The sequence below is a fragment of the Microcebus murinus genome, chromosome 29 (assembly GCF_040939455.1).
Source record: "Microcebus murinus isolate Inina chromosome 29, M.murinus_Inina_mat1.0, whole genome shotgun sequence".
Lineage (NCBI taxonomy): Eukaryota > Metazoa > Chordata > Mammalia > Primates > Cheirogaleidae > Microcebus > Microcebus murinus.
This window is the reverse complement of record NC_134132.1, coordinates 5,621,948-5,636,597: the sequence shown is the minus strand read 5'-3', so window position 1 is coordinate 5,636,597 and position 14,650 is coordinate 5,621,948. Positions and strand designations below refer to the sequence as shown.

General features: G+C 37.8%; 1 protein-coding gene across 1 annotated transcript; it reads left to right on the top strand.

Moving 5' to 3' along the window:
* The first annotated feature begins 674 nt into the window (after nucleotides 1–674).
* On the top strand, nucleotides 675–2,403 carry PDHA2 (pyruvate dehydrogenase E1 subunit alpha 2). Its single transcript, XM_012763610.3, has one exon. The coding sequence runs from the start codon at nucleotides 990–992 to the stop codon at nucleotides 2,163–2,165; it is 1,176 nt and encodes a 391-aa protein (XP_012619064.1). The 5' UTR covers nucleotides 675–989; the 3' UTR covers nucleotides 2,166–2,403.
* Nucleotides 2,404–14,650: the final 12,247 nt, after the last annotated feature.

Below are 14,650 nucleotides of genomic sequence, written 5' to 3'. Positions count from 1 at the left end.
ATCACTCCCATTACCGCATGAACTCTGCCTGGCATTGGATTCTCATAGGAGTGTGAACCCTACCCTAAACTGCACGGGAGGGATCTAGGTTCAAGGCTAGTTGTGAAACTCTAATAATGCCTGATGCTCTGAGGTGGAGCTGAGGCAGTGATACTAGCCCCGGGGAGCAGCTGCAAATACAGATGATCATTAGCAGAGGGGTCTGACTGCACAGAGACCATAATAAATCCATTGCTTCCAGACTCATATATCAAAACCCTATCAGTGGGTGGCAAGTGACCATGTAATAGTAATAGAAATAAAGTGCACAATAAATGTAATGATCTTGAATCATCCTGAAACCATTCCCACCTAGGAAATCAACTTGTGGGAAAATGGAAAAATCAACTTCCATGAAATCCGTCCCTGGTGCCAAAAACGTTGGGGACTGCTGATCTACACCTTTATGTTTACATGACATACGTGTACAATAAACATGTTTACATTAAATATGTCTATTACAGAGCAGGATGAAATATTCATACATATTTTAAAGATGAAAAACAAGACATCAAAGAAATAGTGGCAGGAAGGAACACCTTGGCATTAACCTCCCCTCTCGGGACTCTTGTATTGAGTTTGCTCCTCTCTTCTGTTTGATGCCCTGAAGGGAGAGACAGAGGGGCGCTGCTGATGACTGCAGCAGGGACAAGGGACTCAGAGTGTCTGGTTTAGCAATGACGGTGGCGCAGTAGGTCAGGATCAGGGCGCGGTCCCCCCAGCCTTCAGTTTACAGTTGGAAGGTGCCATAGAGTCCTCGCGGGCAGGGCAGAGCGGAGCGGGGCGGCGCGCCTGCGCATCACGCGGCCGTGTGCCCATTGTGGCGCCCCCTGCGTTAGCGCCCGCGCGAGGCAGGGACCCACGAGGCGTCCGCGACGACGTCGTCGTCGTCCGTGGGTCGGTCGGTCGGTCGGCCGTTGGGAGCCGCCGCTGCCCTCTTGAGCTGCTCCATGAGGAAGATGCTGGCCGCCTTCGTCTCCCGCGTTCTGTCAGGCGTGGTCCGGAAGCCAGCCCGCCAGGTGCTGGTGGCCTCCTGCAACTACTCCAACGACGCGACGTTCGGGATTAAGCAGTGCGAGCTGTACCGGCTGGAGGAGGGCCCGCCGGTGACGGCCGTGCTGACGCGGGAGGACGGGCTCAAGTACTACCGCACCATGGTGGTGGTGCGCCGCATGGAGCTGAAGGCCGACCAGCTGTACAAGCAGAAGTTCATCCGGGGCTTCTGCCACCTGTGCGACGGGCAGGAGGCGTGCTGCGTGGGGCTGGAGGCCGGCATCCGGCCCTCGGACCACGTGATCACGTCGTACCGCGCCCACGGCATCTGCTACACGCGCGGGCTGTCGGTGCGCGCCATCTTGGCCGAGCTGACGGGCCGGCGCGGCGGCTGCGCCAAGGGCAAGGGCGGCTCCATGCACATGTACGCCACCAACTTCTACGGCGGCAACGGCATCGTGGGCGCGCAGGGCCCGCTGGGCGCCGGCATCGCGCTCGCCTGCAAGTACAAGGGCAACGACCAGGTGTGCCTGACCATGTACGGCGACGGCGCGGCCAACCAGGGCCAGATCGCCGAGGCCTTCAACATGGCGGCGCTGTGGAAGCTGCCGTGCGTCTTCATCTGCGAGAACAACCGCTACGCCATGGGCACGGCCGTGCAGCGCGCGGCCGCCAGCACCGACTACTTCAAGCGCGGCGGCTTCATCCCGGGGCTGCGCGTGGACGGCATGGACGTCCTGTGCGTGCGCGAGGCCACCAAGTTCGCCGCCGACCACTGCCGCTCGGGCAAGGGGCCCATCGTGATGGAGCTGCAGACCTACCGCTACCACGGCCACAGCATGAGCGACCCCGGCATCAGCTACCGCAAGCGGGAGGAGATCCAGGAGGTGAGGAACAAGAGCGACCCCATCATGCTGCTCACGGACAGGATGGTCACCAGCAAGCTGGCCAGCGTGGAAGAGCTGAAGGAGATCGAGGCCGAGGTGAAGAAGGAGATAGAAGAGGCCGCCCAGTTCGCCACGACCGACCCCGAGCCGCCCCTGGACGAGCTGGGCCACCACCTCTTCAGCAACGAGCCGCCGTTTGAGGTCCGAGGCGCAAACCCGTGGATCAAGTACAAGTCCATCAGTTAAGAGGGACGCCCTGTGTGAATTGAGCGTCAGTCCCTCGGTGGAAGGATCTGCTTTAAGAAACTGTCGTCTCAACTTTGCCAAGGAAGGAACAACACTCCTAAAAAACGAAAACCTCGTGAATTTGCATTAAAAGAGAGTAAGAGATTATTCAAAGAGCTTGAAAGACGTACATTCCATGCAAAGTATATTTACGTGTATTCTACATTGTCATATTAAAACCTGCTGTGATTGTTTAGTAGTGTGGCTGTCTTAACGATCCTTTTAAATTTATACAAGTCTGAAATTGGAAAAAACAGATGATTTAACTTCCCATATTATTTGCCATGCTAGTTTTATTTGATCTTAATAAATATTTAAAGGAAAAACAGTTATTTGATTCCTGCATCCCTGCAATGGGTTTGTGTGTAAAATCACTATCCCGAGATACAGATGGTTTCAAGCCACTCAAGATCCCTACTGCTATGCAGCAGTTTACTTGAATTAACCAGTAACTAAAATAGCTTAATATAGTAGCATGCACAGGCAGCAGATGCATTATTAGTTCTGGTGCTTGTTAACACTGACCATTTGATATTCTACACAATTCAGCTTAGTTCTTCAAATGTCAGATGTTTTTAGTATTGTTTCTTATTTCAGCATCTTTAACAGAGCAAGAAGAGACAGAACAAGGATTTTTTTTTCATATTATTGTACTTTGTGAAAATGCTAAAAATTTGTTAGTGAACTAATTTAAAGGGGAAATATACACAAAATCTAAAGGGAAAACTGCTTTTTGCTTTATTCAAGCCAAAGTTACTCTTACTCTACAATGTTTGTACCATTGGTACAATGCTTGTACCATTATGTGTTCTAGAATTTAAAGAGCCATCCTAGTGTATTTCAGACTGAAAAATGAATAAACAGATGGTGACATCACAGGAGTTAAACGGTGGAGGTGATATTAATAAGAAGTTGAAAGTAAAATATACCTTGCTTCTAATTAGTTGTTAACTATATATTACTAATCATTGCATGATCAACTTTAATATCTTTCAATGTAATTGAGCATTCACAGATAACTTTTTCCAAAGGAAAAACTAACTTGGATCATACAGGTGTGGTCTTCTCTATAGTCCAATACCATGTCAATTAGCTCGTCATGACTTGGTGAAAACAGTTTTACTTGGATGTATTTGACTAATGATCTAAAATCCCATGGAATTTGATATTCAGTTTACTCCTCTAAGATAGACTTAGCTGAAACTATGATAGAAATGAAAATTTGCCTGTCATTTGAGAAATAGTTTGTGGAACATACCAAAATAATCAGTGAGAGGTTAACACATTTTATTTACTGTACAGAATCGGCTTCTGTACAAATTGAACCTAGATTCTAAGACCTTTAACAGAAAATCAAAACTCAAGAGTCCTGTGAGTGGACAAACATACATACACGTAAGTAAAAGCTTAATTTCCCTATCTTCCCCCAAACAGGTTTAAACAAGTAAGATGCACTAATGTTCTAAATTCACAAAGCAGAGATAAAACTTGTTCTGTTTCTAAATCAGTGATATTATTAACTAATATGTTTTCATTATAATACTGCAGCTGCAGTTCAGAGGTACTTCAATTGGATCCCTACCATTAAAAGCAGACAAAAAGGTTTTTCAGAAGACATTCAGAATAATAAGCATATTCTTCTAATGATAAGGAATTATTTTTACTATACTGATATTTTTATAAAATTACAAGGGGAAGATCAGCTGCTCAATTAAAGCCATTTAACATATACAGTACACAGAAACAAGTTTAAATGTTTGTTTATAAAAGGATTCTTTTGATGCCAGCAAAAATGAAGATACAAATATTTGATTAGAAATGAAGCCATCACTAAATCAGGATACACAGATATTATACTTCCTTCAGAAAGGAATCCAAATCTAACAAAGTTAGAGGGATAAAGTGTGTTTGTCTCATTATACATTATCAAAGTCCATTAAAGAAGGACATTTTCGATGTTTTCTATACTAAAAAGTGATCAGAATTCTGTGTGTACATTCAGTAACGATATATCACTGGTTGTACATCATGTTTTTGTACATGCATGTAATCATGCAAAAAAAAAAAAAACAACCCAAACCAAACCTGTTTTTTAAATTATAGGTCAAGATTTATTGCTTGACTAATAATGGCAATAATTTATCAAGTTGTAAATGAGAGGTGTAGAAGTCCAGCAGTTGAATTCTATTTCCTGTCTGTAATACTAGGCCACTATTCTAGTATTATCTAATCTGGTTTTTTCCACATATTAGGAAACATAATAAACCACGATAGTCATAATAAGAATTCCATTGCTACAATGATGGTAGGATATCCGAGGGAAGGAGGAGTTCCTAATGTCTTAACCTTTATGATACTGGATTGTGTACATGCGTGTGGAATGGAATAAATAAGAGTGATAAGAAAAGTATATAAAGGAAACATTCATATACATTACAATTACATTTATTTAAAATAAATGGGATATGTCTTCTCATCTAGTGTACAAAAAAGAACATATTGTTAGTGAAATTTAACCTGACAGTTTGTGAGAGTTAGTTTTAAAACATTGAAATATAATTCGCATACCACAAAATTCACACTTCTGAAAGTATACAATTCAATGGCTTTGGTATACACCAAAGACTATGCAACCATCACGACTGTCCAATTCTAGAAAATTTTCATCACCTTAAAGAGAAAAAAATCATACCCATCTTCAGTCATTTCCATTTCCCTTGGAAACTACCAATCTACTTTCTGCCTCTGCCTTTGCCTATCGTGGACATTTCACATAAATCATGCAATATATGGTCCTACGTGACTGGCTGCTTTCTCTTAGCATAATGTTTTCAAGTTTCATCCATGCTGTAGCAAGTGTCAGTATTTCCTGTTTTTTAATTTTTTTAATTTTTTAATTTTTTTTTTAATGTCTGAACACATTCCATTTTATTCATTCATCAGTTGATGGGCATTTGGATTTTTTCCTACTTTTTGAATGCTATGAACAAGAAAAACGTGTTGCTATGAAAAAATTCAATCATTTCCCTTAAATGAAAATACAATAAAAATCTTAAAAGTATTGTCCAAGGCAATGTGGCAATATCCCTTATGATACAGTCTCTTCCAATTAAACAAATCAAGTTGAAGGAAAGTGTTAGAATGCTTTAAGCCTGTGTATTTATCAACTTATACAACCCATTGTTCCAATTGAATTCTGATTTTTAGTATATTATACATTTAGAACAATTTTAGATTTGTACAAAAATTGAGAACAATGGACAGATTTACCATATGCATTCAGTTTCCCCTATTATTAACACTTAATAATGGGCATGGCAAGGAAAGGGTAAACTCAGCGGGCCTGGGTTACTCAAAACCTGCACATCCCTGAAAAAGGCCTCTTTTCCATTCCTGGGAGATAATCCCTGAATCCTTGGAATATTCTGCTTGATAAGAATAGTTTTATAATCCTGAGGCATTAGGCCATGCTGAGTCAGTATGACCAGATAAGTTTATCTTAATAATGTGTCCCTATGTCACTCTGCCAAGAAGATATACCTGGAAACCTGTGCCTGATTTCTTTGGAACTTCTTTCCATGTGTCTTTTCACTTTGCTGATTTTAATCTGTATCTGTTCGCTGTAATAATCAACCACAACTATAGGGAAAAAAACCCCATTAATATAGCTTCTTAATTATATGGAATAAAAAGCTATATATTGAAGAGATCCAGAAATATTAAATGGCTAATTCAGGTTCACACAGTAAGTAATAGTGATAGCTATTATTATTATTATTATTATTTTTTTTTTTTTGAGACAGAGTCTCATTCTGTTGCACAGGCTAGAGTGCCGTGGCATCAGCCTAACTCACAGCAACCTCAAACTTCTGGGCTCAAGCAACCCTCTGCCTCAGCCTCCTGAGTAGCTGGGACTACAGGCATACACCACCATGCCCAGCTAATTTTTTCTATATATTTTTAGTTGGCCAATTTCTATTTTTAGTAGAGACAGGGTCTCACTCTTGCTCAGGCTGGTTTCGAACTCCTGACCTTGAGCAATCTGCCCACTTCAGCCTTCCAGAGTGCTAGGATTACAGGCATGAGTCACCACGCTCGGTCAGTGATGGCTATTAATCATAGCTACTAGTCTATTTTACTGGACTGCTTTTGAGTACAAATGCTTAGTATTTTTTATACATTATGTCACTTGATGTTTGCAATAGCCACATAATCTAGGCATTATAATTTTCATTTTACAAAAGAGAAAATTGAGGCTCAAGTAAGTTTCTCAAGATATTACAATTAATAAATGGCAGAGGCAGGGTTCAAAGCCAGGCAACAAAGTCCATATTTTAAAAATTAGTTTTCTGTGGGGCTTTCTAATCATTGACCCCCGTAATACTCAACCATGTAACAGGTGAAAAGAGTGCATTAATAAATGAACGACTGGAATTAAACCAAGAGATTTTATCAATTACTATAAACTGGATTCAGAGTTCAGGCTTAGAGCAGAAAAACAAAATTGGGAGAGAAAAAGACAAAAAAAAAAAAAAATAAGAAATAAGGCAGATTAAATGTAACCACAAAAATTGTGATACTCCTTCAATTAAGGAGTAGAATCTGTCCCTTTCCCTTGAATTTGGGTGGGCTTATGACTGTTCTGATAAATAGAAGATAGCAAAAACATGCTATGCACTTTTTAGGACCTAGGGCATGAGAAACAGGCAGCTTTTTGCTTTGTATCTTTTGGGAACATTCTAGGGGCTGTGATTCTCCATTGTAGAAGTTTAAAAACACTGATAACCCCCTGTTGGAGAGTGCATGGGCAGGAACTCTGGTCACCTGATTTCTGCCTCTAATGCCCAGTTCTACTTAGTCTTAAAGCACCCTGCCTTTATGTGGGATGGAAATATTAGTTATAAAGTACTAAGTTTTACAGCTGATATCTCTGATACTTCACTTTGACACTTCTGGTTTTATTTTTATTGTGAAGGCACATCCTCTTTCTTTGAAAGGCATGTTTTGGCTTGTGATTATCTTTCAAAATTTTTTAGAGCAATATTTGTAAAACCATGGATAAGTCAAAAATTCGTGTCATTTTCAAATATGAATTCTGAGGTGGAATCAATGCAGCACAGACAGCTCAAAATATCAATGAAGTGTTTGAGAAGGCTGTGGCTAATGAACACATAGTACATTGATAGTTTGAGAAGTTCCATTCTGGTGATTTTAATCTTGAGAATGAGCCACATGGGTGATGTGAGATCAAGGTGGATAATGACGAGCTGAAAGCTGTAGTGGAAGTGAATCCAACTCAACCTCTATGCATGAATTAGCAGCAAGAATTGATATCACTATTCCAGCAATATTGGACCCCTTGAAACAAATCGTTAAGGTAAAGAAGCTGGATAGATGGGGACCATATGAATTAAACGAGCCTCAGAAGAGAAATCATTTGCAAGCTTGCCTTTCTTCGTTGTCATAACATAAAGGTGAACAATTTCAACACTGTATTATTACGTGTGATGAAAAATGGGTTCTTTTTGACAGTTGCAAGCATTTGGCACAATGGTTGGATAAAGATGAAGTGCTGAAACACAGTCCAAAACTGAATATTCTTCCACAAATGCTAATGGTGTCTGTTTGATGGTCCAGCACTGTTATCTATACAGCTTCATGAAACCTGGTCAATCGATTACAGAAGATGTGTACTGTAACCAATTGGATGAAATGATGGGGATGCTTGCAATTAGGCAGCTGAAATTGATCAGTAGAGACAGGTCAATCATCTTGCAAAATAATGCTGGACCACATAGTGCACAAACAATGCTGCTGAAACTATAACATCTGGATGTGGAAACTCCCTGTCGTTCACCATATTCACCAGACCTTGCGCTAACTGACTAGCACTTCTTCCAGACTTTGGACCACTTTTTGCAAGGAAAAATATTAAATTCTCAACAAACTGTGGAAAACACCTTTCATGATTTCCTTGCCACTTGCTCTCCAGGCTTAAGCACTGGTGGTGTAAACAAGCTACCATTAAGATGGGAAAACTGTTTCCATATTTTAGGCATCACACTTTGATTAATTGTACTGCTTCTTGTTTGAGATATAATAAACTAAACATTTGATTCAGAATCAGACATTTCATGTTCAATGAGCTAATAAATTAGAGGCTGAACAACATTGGTGTCATTCAAATATGGATTCAAATCATGGTCCTGTCATCTGAAAGAAATTGTATCTTGGAAAAGTGACCTAACTTTGTGTATCTCCACTTCATATGTAAGAAGGTTAACTCATATGACTAATGTAAAAACTAAATGAAAAAGTAGAGTGACATCTAGCTTAGCCCAGGCACACCAAATATTATCAATAAATGGACATTTCTAGTCCATAAGAAGACAGAGTTCTTCACTCAGGGGGAAAAAAAAAGAAAAATTGGAAGACTGCTCTACCTGATCTGAAAGCAAGACAAAATCTTAGGTTTTTGATGTAGGTAACTAGGTACAAGGATTTTAGTGGTCTAAAGAAAATAGGAGGAGCATGTAGAATATATTTTCTCAAATTCAGCCATGCTTTGTTTTCTCATGACCCTCTCTTGACTTACGTAATTCTCTTTCAGCCAGCATTGGGCACTGAAAATTGTGCAGAAGGGCCCACAAGTTTGGACAGTCAGGCTAGGTGTAGGAGTAATGGAACTCCCCAATTTTCCCCTAAATTTTGTTTAGAACTGGGGGAAAGTGATCTATTGCCTGTAGTAAATCATGTAGATATTGTGCAGCTACTACATTGGTAGAATCAGGGATGTGGAATACAGATTTTGCTATTTTATAGGAATATGGATGACTACTGATAATCTAATACTAGAAATTCCTTCATAATAAGCCCCATTCTTTTTATTGTGCATTCCATTTAAGAAATGCTTTCAAATAATATTAATAAGAACAATGATCTGATCAGGCTTGAAACAAAAGTCAAACAAAAGCTCTTCATTCAATCAGTATTACAATTCTTTCCCATTGACTTAATTCATGTCTATTTGATCCATGAGGCTGGTGTATACAGCAAAGAGCAAAGATGAGAGGTCCCCACGTTGGAATTTGAGAAGAAGAGATGGAAATTTTCTGCTGGGGTTATGCACAGAAAAGGACACAATTAAATTAGGAAACACTAAAGAGCAACAAAGACAGTTTATACAATACTTTCCCTTTGACAGGCCAATAAATACTCGAACTGAATAATTTACCAAAAGAAAAAGTGCCCACTGAAACCTCATGACCTTTTGAACAATGAGTAGGAGTTCAATTATCCACAACTGTTCTATTAAAAGGCTGCTTTCCAGCTCACAGTGTTATTTTAGCAGTCACATGCTAGAATTATTAAAGAGGGAAAACACTGCCGTTGTAGTTTCTGTGTCCTGCTATAGTTTGTTACCTTCTTTTTTTAAAAAAAAACTCACTGCCACATGAAGTAGCACTTTGCCCAAAAAAAGAAAAAAAAAAAAAAAGTAGGAGGAAGCAATTATTTTAATGATGATTCTGGTGAGTATGAGCTATTAGATTTCACTAGAACACTCTATCTGCACATTACTAGAGTGATACTGTCACTTTAGAAAGTATATAATTTGCTTCCATTAGCGATTCAGAGGAATATGCCAACAGTGCTCAGAGAATTTCTCTACTGCCATCCACACGGACTGCAGGGTTATAGAGTGAGCAGCTCGTCAATTCCTTGGGTATATCTAGGTTCTAAGTATTGGAAAGCTGTCTTCATCAATGATACCTTGTAAAATCCTGTATCTTCCCTAAGACAAATGTCTATAGAAGTCAAGTGTAGGATATCACATATTTTGTAACTGAAGCACTGGAGTTAACTACTGTTATACAAGCACCTTGTGAACTCAGGCAGCTCTTGTGGAGGGACCACAGTTCATGAGATTTAGATATCTCTTCAAAAATCCTTTGTCATTGCTCTCATTGTTTTTTGACATTTTTCTGAACCCTTTATGCACTTTCCTATACTTTTCTGAACTGCTGAAATTAGAACTAAGCACTGTGAAGAATCAAAACTCTGATTCCACTAAAGATAGTGGAAAAACAGTTTCACTATTTTGATATTTAATGTGTTCTTACTTACTGAATTGTTTTGCTGAGGAAACAGTCAAATTTTTACGAAAAGCATAATCAAGTAAGTTCTGAAATGAATGTGAGGTCAGACTCAACCGAGTTGGAATATTGCCCGTTCTTGGGTGAATTAACTTCTTTTCTGAGTCACTCTTTACTACTACTGATGTTGTGAAGATTGGAAATAGCATGTAGAAAGTCTTTTTTGCTTGACACGTATTAGGTACTTCAAATAGTAATTATATTTCCCTTTTTCTTTTCTTTCATCTCCTATCTTATGTTAAAGGTTTGATTTTTCAACATATCTTTACAGAAAAACATCCCATTTGTCTCTTAACTTTCACAAATGCCACTTAGATTTTGAATCAGTAATTCCAAAAGCTCAGTCCTGATTTTTCATTGATTCTAGGAACTCAGTAAGCATTATTTTTATTACATTGTACAGGTCATCGGTGGAATATTTCAATGTCACCTGGTCTATAAATTCAGTGTCTTGTGCATATAGGATAGGCATAAGTTTCCAGGAATATGGCTTTGCTATTCTTATAGTACTATCCAGAATTATTATCTACTTTGAACTGCCTCATTTTCTCATAACCCTATTGCATTCCAGTTTGTCAAACTGCAGCATGAAACATAGCACTTGTCATAAAGATTTCATTAGTGTGACATCCTTCAAATCTCCAAAATGCTATGAACATTACATATATTAACTGAAAAAGAAATTTGACATATGCACAATAAGCTTTCCATGTGTGTAAATGTTTCCTTTGAGAATATATTTGCTGTTTTTATTTCTTAATAAGGACTTTATTTTAGTGTTAATCAAAGATACCAAGGAGCAGGTGGCAACATTCTGCCAAGTTAAAGGACCAGCAGGGCAGACACTCTATTTATTTATGTTATTCATAAAGTTCCTGTTGTAAACAGCACTACACTACTTGCTATGCACCTTAACAGTGTAAAAAGCACACTGGAGCTTCAAAATCAACGGCACGCTGCCCTCTACTTAATGCTACTCTTTGGCAAAAAGGGAAGATGCTGTTCCTCCATCTCAGCATGCCAGTTTTTAATTCACACTTAAATTTCCACTTGAGGAGGCAAGCCAAAACAAACTAGCCCTCCCTGAGGATTGAGTCCGCCCCACGGGAGTAAGTGCCCTCCCAACTTTAATAATTATCAGAGCAGAGTCTTCCTCCCACTCCCCTTTTCCATCTGAATAGGGGTTGCTTATTAGCTTCTCTATTCCTTCATTTGCATAATTCACAGATGTCAACTTGCTGTCTCTCTTCTGCCCCATCGAATTACAGGCTTTGTTCTCTGAGCAAAGTGCTCTCTCTTTGCAGTTGTAACTAGGGATAAACTATGCAAAAATCTTAATATGAAATAACTGTCAGCATTTAAGTAGACAGATATTACATTTTTAAATCATATCCTGATTCAAGACTGCCTCTTTTTTTAAAAAGAAACAAATTAACCTATGTGCATGCCTTCAAAACAGAATGTCTTAGGAAATCTTTATTTAAACATAGGTTAACTTGAGAATGTATTACGTTATTAAGTATGAAATGTCCATTTTCCTCATGTACTAAGTTTTGACAATTGCTAACTCAGATATTTCATTTTGATACTTCTTTTATTTTTATTGAGAAGGTACATCCTCAGTCTTTCAAATGCACATTTTGGCTTATGATTATCTTTCAAAAAAATTGTAGCGCAATTTTTGTGAAACCATGGATAAGTCAAAAACTCATGTTATTTTTGAGTATGATTTCTGTCACGGAATCAATGCAGCACAGATGACTCCAAATATCAGTGGAGTTTTTCTGAAGGATGTGGCTAATGAACGCATGGCACCTCGTTGGTTGAGAAGTTCCATTCTGGGGATTTTAATCTTGAAAATAAGCCATGTGGACCATTTGAGATCAAGGTAGATAATGATGAGCTGAAAGCCATAGTGGAAGCGAATCCATCTCAACCTACAAGTGAATTAGCAGCAAGATTTTACGTTACTATTCCAACAATATTGGACCATTTGAAACCAATGGACAAGGTGAATTCTACTAAGGAACCAAAGTGAATCATAGTAAGTGTTATATGACAAACAAACAGCAAACTTGCTCATTACCCTGAACCCTGAACACATGTTAAGTGCCCCATAAATAAAATAATAAATAAAGAAAACATAGTTTTAGTGAATGAGGGAGAAAAACTGGTCAAAAAGAGAGAAAATGAAAAGTTACTCTTAGGTAAAACTGCCTTTATTCATCTGGCTTTTCCTAAAGAGTTCCAAAGAAGAACTGAGGATAGATTTTTTGTTTTGCTTGATTTATTGCTAAAGATGTATGTTCTTCAAAAATGAAGTGGGAAATAAAAGAAAAGGGAACCTAAGACTTTAAAAATAACCTATCATTAGTATGTAACAGTACGAGAGGCAACTGGGCAAACTAAATGCAGAACTTAAAAATCATATGGTCTTTTTAAACACAAGGATTTCTGAATGATCCTTCCATATTTAATAGTTATTATTAGTACTGGATGTTATGAATTTAAAATTAGATTTTCCTCTCTATCTATATGAATAAATGATTGAATAAATATATAAATAAACAGGGGAGAACAGACACATTTTCCATGCCCAGTCTTCAAGTAGGTAGGACTTAACTGCCAACTCCTTCAGTGGGGACTGCTCAGAGTGACTTCCTTTCCAGGAGTATAGAATGAAATGGGGAAACACAGTAACCACAGTGGAGAAAACTGACAAAACACTACCCAAGCCAGGTAATCACAGTCAATATCAACAATGTCAAACCACATTGATTGGACCTACCCTTGATATGATGTGATGGAAATGGCACTTTTATTCTGTGGTTTTCCCAAACCTGTAACCCTAGTCTAATCATGAGAAAAACATCAAACAAATATCTATGGAGGGATATTATGCAAAAGGCCTGCAAAATATTCCCCAAACCGTTCAAGGTCTTACAAAACAAGAAATGTCTGAGAAACTGCCAGGAGAAGCTTAAGATATAAGGAGAGATACTAATTTGATAGACTTGAGGAGATCTTGGAATGGAAAATGACATTAGGTAAAAATGAGGAAATCTGAATAAAGTTCAGATTAACTGGACTATCTTTGCAATTATTCTGTAAATCTAAAACTATTCTAAATGACGAAGCTTATTAAAAGTTACCAAAAGATTTTTAAAATAATTTAAACATTAGATTTCTACTTATATAATAGACTTTCTTATAAAATGTCAAACATAAAAATGTATTTTTAGCACTTAATCATCAATCCAGTATTTAATTTACCCTCAAATACTTATTTATGACACTACATGTTATACTATTTTTGGGTGTTGAGATAGAGAAAATGTAATGAGATTCATAAGACCAGTTATAAGGTTGAACAGGAAAATGCCAACTAACTGGAATTTTAGGACATTAAATTATTTTAATCCATTAAAAAGTTAGTTAAAACTTTATATATATGAATGCTTATGAGTGCCCATAATCCTTCCTTGTATGCCATCTATTTTTGGAAAGAAGTTGATTTTTGGTTATAATAATGTCATACCTTGATGTAGGCAGTTGATTCAAACTATTTTGACTTACTGCCTAATTTGATTTTATTTTTGTATCTGATTGTGAAGGTATGTAATAGTATGAATTTTGTATAAGATAAAATATTAAACATTCAAAATATTTAAATTTGTGTTTATTAAGCAAGAAAAAATGCTGTTTTAGGGAAAGCATTAACAGTGTGTGAACATGCTCTGTCTTAATAAATGCAAGTTTAATCATCTTAATTACTCTGCCCAGTTAGAATTTCATTATATTGTATCTATGCTACTGCATTGATAAACACCTCAAAGTATATAATCATAGCTACTGTGTGTTCAGATAACTTTGCTGAATCAGGTATTTTATTTTTATTAGAATTTTATATTAATTACATGTAATATGGAACATTTAAAGTAAATTATTTGGAGATTTTGAAAATAATTTTCTCAGCTAAAACTGAAATGAAACCAATCTATGTTTTAAAAAAAAAGCTGAACAAATTAGAGCAAAAAAGTACTATTAATATTGACAGACAATTTATCAATGATCAAGTCATGAATACAGAAAAGCACCAAACATTTAGAAAAATTTGAAGGAAATATTTACAGGTTATTAATAAAGTATTTTGTAAAGTATTTATCATTTTTGTCTTAAAAAGGTAAAATTCTAATTCTAGATCCTGAGTCAAAATGGATATCTCTGGGATATTTATTTTTGTATACATTTCTTGATGAAAAAAATCTGAATTGCAGCATCTTTTTCCCAGTC

What these genes read in the sequence shown, in the direction of transcription:
- PDHA2 (XM_012763610.3), top strand. Translation starts at nt 990, where the DNA reads ATGAGGAAGATGCTGGCCGCCTTCGTCTCCCGCGTTCTGTCAGGCGTG.